Genomic DNA, 12,333 nt, shown 5'->3' with positions numbered 1-12,333 from the left:
TCAGTGTCCCCATGTCTCCCAGTGTCCCCATGTCTCTGTGTTGCCGGGTCTCACTGTGTCCCCAGTATCCTAGTGACATGGGGACACACTGAGACATTGGGACACTGGGAGAAATGGGGAAACAGACACTGGGAGACTAGGGGACTGGGCGACATGGGGACACTGACACTGTGATACATAGGGACACTGAGACACTGGGTGACTTGCGAGACTGAGACACTGGGAGACAGGGAGACATTGGGAGCAATCCATATATACAGCAGAATCAAACTGTGAGTAGTTTGTTGGTGATTTTACAGAATTTTCTCTGATGTCACTCCTTGTGATTATACAAATGATTAAGGCTGGTATTTTTTCCCAAGAAAGGTGGCAACCCTAACTACTCTTCACATACTCTTGCTTAAAGGAGCACTACAGGGTCAGGAACACAATCATGTATTTCTGACCCTATTATGTTAAAACCACCACCCTGGCCCCTTCTTGCCTCCCTAAGTATAGTAAAATATAACTTGTATTCAAGTCTGCAGCTGCTGGCTCTGCCTCTGAACTGTCTGCTGACATCATCAGAAGTGGTGGTCTGAGCAGATTACAATACTTGCCCATGGGATTGGCTGAGACTGTTAACTAGGCAGATCAGGGGCAGAGCCAGCACATAGCCCTGGCCAATCAGCATCTCCTCATGAAGATAAATTGAATCAATGCATCTCTATGAGGAAAGTTTAATGTCTGCATGCAGAGGCAGTGCTGCACACTAGTCAGTACTGCCCCAGGAAGCACCTCTAGCAGCCATCTAAGGAGTGTCCAGTGGAGTTATTTTCTCTGAAAAGACAGTGTTTACTGCAAAAGGCCTGAATGGAATGATTCTACTTACCAGAACAAATACAATAAGCTGTAGTTGTCCTGGTGACTATAGTGTCCCTTTAAGTTTGGAAGCTTAAGAGGGATGTATGGGAACAAAACCTGTGTGGACTGGCTGACAATAAAATTAGTTTAGGTAATGCTGTTGGTCTCTCTAACACTGTGGTATGTCCCCTCCTTTCTTCTACACTCACTACATACACATTTTCTCTGTCTCAGACTGTATACCAGGAACTTCTGCCTGCTAGTAAGAAGATAAGGAGACAAGTGGACCAGCGAGTGCTAGGGGGCAGTCCTTAGAAAAGCATGGAGTGAGCGCATCATTAGACGCATTTATGTCAAGCTCAGAATGCTGCCTGCATAGTATGCCCTTAGTTGGTCAGCCTGCAGGATTGGCGGGCAGCCTGACATGCATTCATGCTAGGCTGTCCTTCAAATTCTTTGGACAGACATGCCCCCTTTTTGGGCATGTTCTCCCCTTTTGGCAGGTCTGGTGACGTGATTCGCACCAGTGGCCCACCCTTTTACCCTGCCCATTGACTTCCTGCTTCACTGGACACTGCTGTTAGGGGGTATGGATTTACTTGAAAGATGAAAGCATAAATTAGAGCGAGATTAGCATAGAGTATGTGTTTTTTTATAGCTGCATCCTATGAGTTTCCCTCCAACACCATCTCCATCAGATACATGACGCTTGGGAGGTATGACCGTTTTAGTGTTTTTGGTCGATAAGATTCTGTAAATAGGCCCATCATAATTGTCAGCACCAGGCCCACTGGGCTCTTAATCCGGCCCTGGTCTACTGGCAGGGGCACCAGATGGGCAGCAGGAGGGGCTTGCAGAGTCCTAGAGGCAGAGGTAGTGGCATGTGTCTGTAATTCTTGCATGACAGGGGGTAGAGGGGCAGTGACAGGGGTAGAGGGGCAGTGACAGGGGTTAAGGGGGTGGAGGGGCAGTGACAGTGGGTAGATGAGCAGTGATGGGCTAGGGGGCGTGGAGGGGCAGTGATGGGGGGTAGAAGGGCAGTGACAGGGGTTAGGGGGGGTAGAGGGGCAGTGACAGGGGTTAGGGGGGTAGAGGGGCAGTGACAGGAGGCAGGGTGGAGGTGGGAGGCATTGAGTGACAGGGGGTAGAGGGGGGGTGGAGGGGCACTGAGTGACAGGGGGTAGTAGGGGGTGGAGGGGCAGTGAGTGACAGGAGGTAGAAGGGGGGGTTGTTAAATTGTCTTTGTGTGCCTAGGAGAGTTACTGAAATGTAACCAGTGCACTGCTGGCAAATATTGCTTAGATCCTCTATATAGTACAAAATAAGATATAGGATATCAAAAGAATGGTAAGCAATAGATAAATATGTGTACCAATAACCAGCAATACGGTAGACATCATCAATTGATGGGTGCAAAGTGATAAGTGCCCAAAGGATCAAAAACCTGACGCGCGTTTAAGTGCATTCATATGTGCGTCTTCGTCAGAGGCAAAAGTAACACCGAGTGTAACCTTCCTTATAAAGATAAAGCCTACGTGGAGAGTCTCATTACAAGCCAATCGCACTTACCCACGTGGTGAGGGGGCGTGCAGTGGTGTATTCTGATATTGTGCTGCCCTAGGCACGACAAAACCCGGGCACCCCCCTTCCTGATAGTGTTTTAATTTATCACCAAGTTGTGTTAACCACGTTCAGAGTTGTTCACTAAAGAGGGAAAGTAATTCAAAGTCAATTTCAAATGTAAGGCCAATGTAACCATACTGGAGGCATAGCTGACTTTTCAGTTTGGCTGTTTTGGCCATACATTTATATTCATTTTGAATTCCCAGCAATTGTCAATAAGCTTGTTTAAGATTACAAAATAAGAAAAAGATTTTCTTGTGTCAAGAAGAGAATTTCAAACATTTGAGGAAAAGACTGAGTAAATATTTGAAGTATTTGTGTGCAACTGATAACTATTTGTAAAAATCTGAAGAGTGCACAACTTCTAAATAATCAATGAATAAGGCTTTGATATAAACAAATAGACAGTATATTTCTTACAATAGAAGCACATACCTGCAAAGTGATGCTACATTTCCAATTGTATAGAAAATTGCAAAAAGTGTTGTTCCATTACTGGATAACCATAAGAGGCATGTACCCTATAAAGACGAAATAATGCAATTATTCAATAGTTGGTGATATGCAAGGGTATAGGGATACATGAGAATTCATATGAACTTACTTAAATTGGGATCCTGGAGAACATGGTATTCATTAATTTGCAAAACTCCATAGTTACATAGTAAAAAAAAAGGTATAAATAAAAAAATAAAAAAGGAATCCAACTCTTTAGTAATTACTTCTACAGTTTAGTTTGTCAGCTCAGTAACCAAGTCTTGTGTTTCTTCTCCGGTTCAATAAAAACAGGTAAAAAACTGGGGGTAGATGGAGCACCTAGGGCAGCAATGGCAAACCTATGGCACGCGCACAGCCATAGGTCGCCGGGGAACCGACGCTCTCCTGCCGGTCACTTCTCGTAGCTTGGCCGAGCGCTAGCAAACCCTTCCAGCCTGCCTTCATTCTTCAGTGCCGCAAACTGTGTGGAGAATATGAACACGTCATATCTCTGCTCCCCCTGTAGCACACAGCATGGCTAGCTAGGCTAGCACACAGCAGGGGCGGAGCTACCGCTGGCCCCTTTCTCACCAGCATGGGAGGACTTCCTCCCAAGAAGACTGGAGTGCGAGAGTAGAAGAAAGCAGAGAGAAGGGGGCTGGGCAGGGCCAGCTCCTCCGACTCCCAACTACCTCAGGCAGCACTCTGGATCCCAGGTAAGCCAACCTCCTGAACCCACAAGGTAGGAAACAGGAGGGTGGCTAGAAAAGTGTATATTTTGATCAGCATGTGTGTGTCTGTATGTCTGCCAGCATGTGTGTGTCTGTATGTCTGTCAATATGTATGTGTGTGTCTGTATGTATGTGTGTGTCTGTATGTCTGTCAATATGTATGTGTGTGTATATATCTATGTCTGTCAGTGTTATCTGTGTGTCTGCATTTGTATATGTGTGTCTATCTGAATGTGTATCAGTTTGTGTATATTTGTATCTGCATGTGTGTCAGTGTGTGTATCTTCATGTATGTGTATCACAGTGTGTGTGGCTGTGTATGTGCATAGGTGCATACATCTCAGCATTCAAACGCCAACACTACACACAAATACACCCCTGCATGCAAATGTCAACACTACATACACACCCCTGCATTCAAAAACCAACACTACACATAAATGTATGCTTGTATTCAAACGCAAACACTACATACAAACAAACTTACTCCATACAAAACTATGCTTACATTCAAACACACAAATACTGCTCAGTGCTAAATACAATCCTGCAAGCATGGGGAATCAGTAGAGCCCCAGCTTTCAAAGCATTGTTGAACAGACAGATGGGGGGTCTATCTTTTAGTCACCCTGTGTACATAAACAGACAGTCATACAGAGACATACTGTCTGTATGTCTCTGTATGACTGTCTGTATGTCTGTCTCTGTATGTATGTCTCTATACACCTATCTGTATGTCTTTTTAGGTCTGTCTGTGTCTGTATGAATATATGTCTGTTTGTGTTTGTAATGTATGACAGTGTACCTGTATGTGTAGATTGTATGACTGTTTGTTTTATTGTGTGCCTTTTATGACTGTGTGTCTGTATATCTTTGTGACTGTGTGCCTGAATAACCATGTCTGTGCGTCTGTATGTTTGTATATTTGTGCACATATGTATTTTTGCTTGTATCTATTAGACATGTGCAATTCGTTTCGGTCCGAATTCGGACAAATTTTGGGCAATTCGGACATTCGGGTACTTACAAATGTCCGAATTGCCGAAGTCGCCGAAGTGTCAAAGTTCCGAAGCAAAGTATTGCCCAAGTACTAATATACTTACCCAGTGGAAGAATGAAGAATGTTACACTGTATACAAGTTTAAATAAAAAGTATACAAACATAACCAGGATTCATCTGTAAGCATTTGCAACACTTACAACAATCAAGTAACACACATTCATATAAAATGTAAGTTACTTAGCCAATCAATGGAATGACAGGAATGAATAAGTAGAGAACTCCCTAATTCCCACGGTATTGGGAAGCTATCTACTAAAAGGCTGAAAGACCTAAATTGATCTTTCAGACAAATTTACTAATACTAAGTAAAGATTACTTAGTATTAGTAAATTATGCCCCTACTCGCTATACCGCGAGTAGGGGCATGTCTATTAAAAAAATTAAAGTGTATCAGGAGAGTGTTGAGGGTCAAGAAGATCTGTTTGACACCAAAAGGTTTTCCTTACATTGGACCACCCACAGGGTTTTTCAGAACAACCAATAAAAACATTACAACACATACAATAAAAGTAAACCACTCCCATTCATCCCAGCAGAAATGCTCCCCTCTGCCTGTGATACAATTATCTCAACAAAATAGACTAACATAATTATCACAGGCAGAAAATATACAGTTTTTACACATACACTGTAACTTTAAAACCACACATCCAATCTTCATAAACCACATATTATTAATCAACATACTTGAAATATGAACATACTCAAAAATCATGCAAATCCTTCCATTAGTTCAAAAGTTAGTCGAAAGTCCTTTGTGACCGACCGCAAACACATTTTATTGCCCCAAAACAGTTCCAGAGTTTTGGGCTGTGCGGTCGGTCAATTTCACACGGAAAAAATTACTAAGTTCCATTCGAACGTGCATTCGAATCTTCGAACGGGACTTAGTCTCTGTGGCTGAAAAGGTAAGGGTCAGCGGTGTTCGTTAAAATGTGTAGCCTATTTCAGTTCCATGGATTTGGCTACACATACCGCTGACCTTGTTCGAATGAACAAAGATGGCCGCCGCCACGTGTTCGTTTGTCGAATGGCGGCCACTTTGACTACTTCGGCTGCATCCGAAGTGCCAATTTAAAGCTGCAGAACTGCTCCAATACAATTTAAAGGGGTAGCAAGAGTCTTTTAAAATCCAATCTACTAAAATAGTCTTTAACAGGCAATATCTTTCAGGGGCCATAGTCTTAAAGGGACATTGTTCACCAAAGTCACAATGTGCCCACAAACAGTTCTTAAAGGGCCATACACAGTCCAATAAAAGTCCATAAGCCCAAATGCTGGTTTAACCCCTTAAGGACCAAACTTCTGGAATAAAATGGAATCATGACGTGTCAGACATGTCATGTGTCCTTAAGGGGTAAAAGGGTACAATCTCCCAGGGGTCATAGTCGCAGGGAAGGAGGCTGGCAAGCAAGCCTCTCCAGGACCAAGTGGCGAAGGGCACTTCGTCACACTTACCATTTGAGGTCTTCTTTTTTCTAAAATCTTTGATTTTCAGCCCCAAAAAAGGCTAAATAAAAATCCACAATGACCGTCGCAATTAAAAACAAAACAAAAAAAAATCCATCTTAACCCATGGAGGGTTCCGCGCAGACTGAGCTCTGCAGGGTGGGGGAAGGCTTATAAAGCCTTGCCCCGCAATTAGGCTCAGAGCACTCTGGTTGGTTTGTTTAAGCCATCCAATCAGAGAGCTCTGACAGGTAAATGAAGAGACTGACAGGTAAGTCTCTACATTTACCTGTCACAGCACTCTGATTGGTTGGCTTGAAATCCACCCAATCAGAGTGCTCTGTATCATTTAACACAGCATGGGAAAGTTCTTTGGAATTTTCCCACGCTGTGTAATTTGACTCATAACTCTGATTGGTTACTTTTAATCCACCAATCAAAATACCTGAAAGTGGAAGTGGAAAAACTGAAGCAAGCTAACCTTGTTATGGAGAGCAAACTGGCAGGGCTGGAAGACGCTAAGAGACAACGAAAACTGTGAGTCCGCGGAGTCCCTGAAGCCTTAGTGGATGACGAGGTACCTCATTATTGCAGATTATTGAGCTCTATTCTATCCTCATCAAAGGCCAAACATATGCCATTGGACTATCACTATCGGGTTCCCAAGTCATCTAAAGCTCTGGCCGTGCCCCAAGGGACTTGCTGCTCTTTTTCCAGTCACTTCAGAGCAAGCAATTCATACAGGCTGCAACTAAGAATGCACCTACCTACAAGTTTAAAGGCTTAGGCATTTCCTTCTTCAATCACCTATCCAGGGCCACCATGCTTTGGAGACACACACTGCAACCTGTGACTAAGCTGCTGCGCGATAAGGACGTTGGGTACCGCTGGGGACCAGGACGAAAACTAACAGTGCTACATGCAGACAAGCGTTTCACACTTTACCCACATCTCAGAGGCAGAACAGCTCTTCAGAGAGATGGACTTAACCATCCTATAACCTATGTTGCCTACATCACAAGCACCCTCTACTCCAATATGGGACGTTAATGCTATCCAAACCTTTTACCCCCAACCCAAAGGGGGGGGCTGCAGTCTGTGTGTGTGTATTCAGCAGACTGTGTATTCAACAGTTTGTGTGTATGTAATGCATTTGTTGGAGATACTAATATAAGCTTAATTTTATCTATTTATATCATTATTTACAATTTGTATCATTGAACTCTCTGTTGTTGTGTTCTTCTTTTAAAACAAAAGTTGTTAATTAGTTCAGACAACTGTACGAATTGTTTTTTCTAAACGTAAACGTCAGTATTCAGGTTTAATTGCCATGTTGGCACTTTGAGGAAAAAAAAGTTGGCATGTATTGCACTCAGGCTCAAAAAGGTTTGCCATCACTGCCCTAGAACTAAGGGTAACGTCTTACCGGACCTTAGAATGGCCGGACTTAACGTACCCGAGAATAGTCAGAAAACTAGCAAAGGAGGTCAGGGACACAGAACAAGACACAGCGATAAGGAAAAAGCCAAAAGTCAAGGGTACCAGAAACCAGGGAAGTCAAAACGAAGCCAGGGTCAAAAACCAAAATAACACGATCAGGAACACACTCTCGGATAACCATCTAAGGGAAACCACAACAGGGAAATGAGCTAAGGAATAAGGGAGTTTAAATAACCCTCTTGCAGATTCGATTGGCTGTACCTAGCCCTTGAACCCAAAACGTGCGTGTGCATCTGTTGCGTGACATCACCTGAACGTCGACGTTGTCTTTACCGTGGACGGACGTGGGGCTATATAATTGCGTGGGCCCGCAACGGCCGGTGCATCGACATGCCGCACAAACCAGGCATCATGGCAGAAGACCGGCGAGTGGCACTCCCCTCGATCTTCAGAAGGTAATTATCTCAGTTTTTGCCACATGGATACGTGACAGCTGCCTTCTATACCGTGCATATAACACCAGCTACAGTTAGCCAGACAAGCCTAAAATACATGCATTTGCTGTATTGATTTAGGTTTCCCTATGCATGCACTTAAAATGTAGCTCACTATGCGCTTACAAATGTGTACGATAATGAAATGCTACAATAAAAAATACAAATTAAAAAATATATATATATTATTGATATGAAGCACAATTTTGTCCGTCACAAATGTTTAACAGACATTTTACTTTGTATTCCTCATTTTTGGGCCCTCTACCAAAGGTATGAACGCGCTGTGCAGTGTCTTATCTGTCCCTAGAACTACACTCTGGACAGAGGCCTCAGATGTCCCGCTAGGAATCTTTTGAAGCCACTCTCCCAACTTGGGGGTTACATCCTCGAGTGCTACCACTGCCTTCACTTTCCACATGCCTTGTAGCTATTATTTCAGATCTTGGTATTTGTCCACTTTCTCGTGTTCTTTCTTCTTGATGTTATGGTCACTAGGTATTTCCACCACCACTGCAGTCTTCTTTTCCTTGTCTACCAATACAATGTTGGGATTGGTTGGCCAGTACTTTATTTTCTCCATGGGTCTGAAAGTCACAAATGACCTTAGTTTTGTCACTCAACTACCCTTTCTGGTACCTCCCATCTGAACTTCGGTAGGGCCATCCCATATTCTGTGCATGTGTTACATAGTTACATAGCTGAAAAGAGACTTGCGTCCATCAAGTTCAGCCTTCCTCACATATGTTGTTGCTGTTGATCCAAAAGAAGTCTAAAAACCCAGTCTGAAGCGCTTCCAATTTTGCAACAAACTAGGAAAAAATTCCTTCTTGACCCCAAAATAGCAGTCAGATGTCTCCTTGGATCAAGCAGCTATTACCCCACTTGTGTTTCAGTACACAATCCCAGCAAGTTGGTTGTGCCTCGGTTATATACGGTCCGGTTCCGCTAACATCTTGCACCTGGCTACTAAGTGCTGGATGGTCTCAGAGGCCTCTGTGCACAGTCTGCACGTTTGGGATTTTGTAATATGAGCTACATCAGCTATCTGGTGATGGTACATCCCATAGAGAATTTTGTCTTGCCATAAAACCTATTAATTTTCTGCATCCTATACCTGTTTCAGGCACTCTCTTAGCAGTTCGTCATCTTCATTATGTACTTGACTGTGCTCTTGACACTCATCAGGTCTTAACCTCCTTCCTTTAGGCTGGTGTACAGACTCTGGATTCCAGGTGCAATCCTCCATTGTTAGGGGGTGTAACGCTACTTACCTGGTCCGCGTGACGGCAGGGGAGCACTCCTGACTCCAGACGATCTGCATGCGGCTCGAACACTCCTGGCAGGCCGTACAGTATTAGAAGGGCTGCAAGCATTGCAAACGCGTTCTTAAAGTGGAAATGGGAGCCTAACCTTGCGATGGGCTCCCATTGGCTACGGCATTGCGGCGCCCCCATTCATGTACGTTTTGGGGCGCAGGCATGACTTGGACCGATCAAATTAAACAAACATAAAAATGTTAAAACTTACCTGACCCTAGATTCTGTGCCCTATTGTGGTTTCTGTTCCCAGTACCCTTTAGTGTGTTCCTTGTGATATAGTATTGTATTCTGTATTGTATCGACCTTGGCTTTGTTTCCTGACTCTGCATTTCTCTTTAACCCTTGCCTGTCTTGTTTGCCCTTCTGATTATTACCGTGTACCTGACTCTGGCTAGATCTCATTTTCGCTGTCTCTCCGTTACCCGGACCTCGGCTTGTATTTCGACTAAGCTTTACTCTGTCTAACTTTAACTCCGGCCACTCTAAGGCCTAAGACGATTATATTTCCTTAGTCCGTTCCTTGCTATCCTTAACTCTGCATGTTAGGGTTATCCTCTGTGACAGGGAGTAATTTCAGACTCTTGATATCCATGGTATCCAGCTCTTCTCTTGGTATGGTTATTTTTCCAGCTAGGTACCGAATGACTGATGGGGCGCATGTGTTGATGGCGTGGATGCCATTGAGCTTGGGCTTCCTGTCTGACTCTCTGGGGTACTGGCATGTTGCTCTCCTAGATGCCACATGGTTACCATGTGTTTGTGGTATAACCAGGTATGCAAAAGTACATTCCAGACACACTCACAGATACACACATATCCACATACACATACTGCCTACACGCACAACCAGGCACACACTGACAGACACATGTATACAAGCACTGACAAACACAAACACTCGGCACATCTATGCTCATTTCCATTTTGAGTTTTTTAGTCAAGCCACTTTATCATAAATTCTGGCCACGTTTATTGGTTATAATTGTATTTGTATTTTTTTCAACCAAAGGCATTTCATTTTCAAAAGAAATTTCATAATCCTGATCTGTCAGGATCAAGACAGGGATCCAACACGCAGAGTGTACTAAAAACTATAAAGACGTGTACCGGACCTTAGAGTGGCCGGACTAACGTCAAGCGAACAGAGAATGGTCAGGGGCGAGCCGAGGTCGAGGGAACGAGAAGACAGGTAAGCGAAAGCCAAGCAGAGTTCAAGGATAGGAGAGGTAAGCAAAGTCAGGATACAAGCCAAGTCAATAACCGAAGAAACAATCAATATAAACGCACTAAGGGAACAGACAAGCTGAAACCACGACAGGGCAATGACTCACTGTAAGTGAGTACCTTTTATACCCTGCTTCTAATTGATGACCATGCCCCCAAAACGTCCTAGTTTGAGATTTTTGGCGTCATGACGTCGGCGGCATAGCGCCGCGTCATAAAAGGGGGCGGGGCTATTGCGGCCGGCGTCCAAAATGCCGAAATTGCTGGAGGAGGTCTGAGTAGCAGGTACCATGACAGTACCCCCCCTCTTAGGAACGCCCCTAGGGCGAAAAAAAACAGGACGAGAGGAAAAGCGGGCATGAAATGCCCGAAGAAGGCGAGGAGCGTGAATATCTGCATGAGACACCCAGGATCTTTCCTCAGGGCCATATCCCTTCCAGTTAACAAGATACTGCAATTTCCCACGAGAGATGTGGGAATCAAGAATGAACCCAACCTCATTTTCCTCCTGACCCTCAACCTGAACAGAAGAGGGAGGAGCCGAAGCCGAGGTGTACCTGTTACAAACGAGAGGTTTCAGGAGCGAAACCTGAAAAGAATCAGGAATGCGCAGACCAGGGGGAAGCGCAAGCTGATAAGCAACTGGGTTGATTTTTCATAAGACTTTGTAAGGTCCAATGTAACGAGGTGCGAATTTCATGGAAGGAACTTTCAAACGAATGTGTCTGGTACTTAGGCACACCTTATCCCCCGGGTGAAAAATAAGAGCAGGCCTTCTGCGTTTATCCGCTTGCTGTTTAAATAAAGCCGAAGTGTGAACAAGAACATGGTGAATCTGATCCCACAACTTCCTCAGACTAGCGACATGATCATCAACCATTGGTATACCCAGAGAGGAGGACACCGACGGCAGAATGGTAGGATGAAAGCCATAATTCATGAAGAAGGGGCTATTAGGAGTAGACTCGCAAACCAAATTGTTGTGTGCAAACTTCACCCAAGGAATCAAATCGACCCAATTATCTTGATGTTCAGATACAAAACAGCGCAGATATTGTTCGATCTTTTGGTTGGTACGTTTGGCAGCCCCATTAGACTGGGGATGGTAGGCCGAGGAGAAATTTAATTTGATACCCAACTGGAAGGATCTCCAGAAACGAGAGACAAACTGGGGACCTCTATCCGAGACAATATCCATAGGAATTCCATGCAAGCGAAAGACTTCCCTCGCAAAAATTTCAGCCAATTCGGGTGCAGAAGGTAGCTTAGGTAAAGGGATAAAATGAGACATTTTAGTAAATCTGTCAACAACCGTGAGAATCACTGTTTGGATGTTAGAAACCGGTAAATCAACAATAAAATCCATAGCTAGACTGGACCATGGTGTCTTAGGAATTTCTAAAGGTTGAAGTAAACCACATGGAAGGGTGTGAGGCTGTTTATTCTTAGCACAAACGACACATCCTTACGTAAGGTAGGTCACCCAAAATTTTGGGAAATCAGAGAGTGAGTCTTATGAACGCCAGGATGTCCGGCAATTTTACTGTCGTGGAAGCATGAGAGTAATTCATCCTGAAGGTTGGGAGGTACGAAATACTTTCCTTCAGGAGTAAGTACAGGCGCCCTGCTTTGAACCTTTTCAATATCAAGCAGTAAAGGAGAGTGTA

At 44.1% G+C, this 12,333-nt stretch overlaps 1 protein-coding gene across 1 annotated transcript in view; it reads right to left on the bottom strand.

Moving 5' to 3' along the window:
* Window positions 1-12,333, bottom strand: part of LOC134590896 (vesicle transport protein SFT2B-like) — a 147,545-nt gene that overhangs the window by 121,114 nt on the left and 14,098 nt on the right. Inside the window, exon 3 of the mRNA XM_063444434.1 lies at window positions 2,902-2,987. Coding sequence (XP_063300504.1) covers window positions 2,902-2,987 — 86 coding nt within the window. The remainder of the gene's footprint in view (window positions 1-2,901; window positions 2,988-12,333) is intronic.

This window comes from Pelobates fuscus, chromosome 1 (assembly GCF_036172605.1).
Source record: "Pelobates fuscus isolate aPelFus1 chromosome 1, aPelFus1.pri, whole genome shotgun sequence".
Classification (NCBI taxonomy): Eukaryota; Metazoa; Chordata; class Amphibia; order Anura; family Pelobatidae; genus Pelobates; species Pelobates fuscus.
Note: the sequence above shows the minus strand (reverse complement) of the source record. Positions and strands in the feature narration are given on the sequence as shown.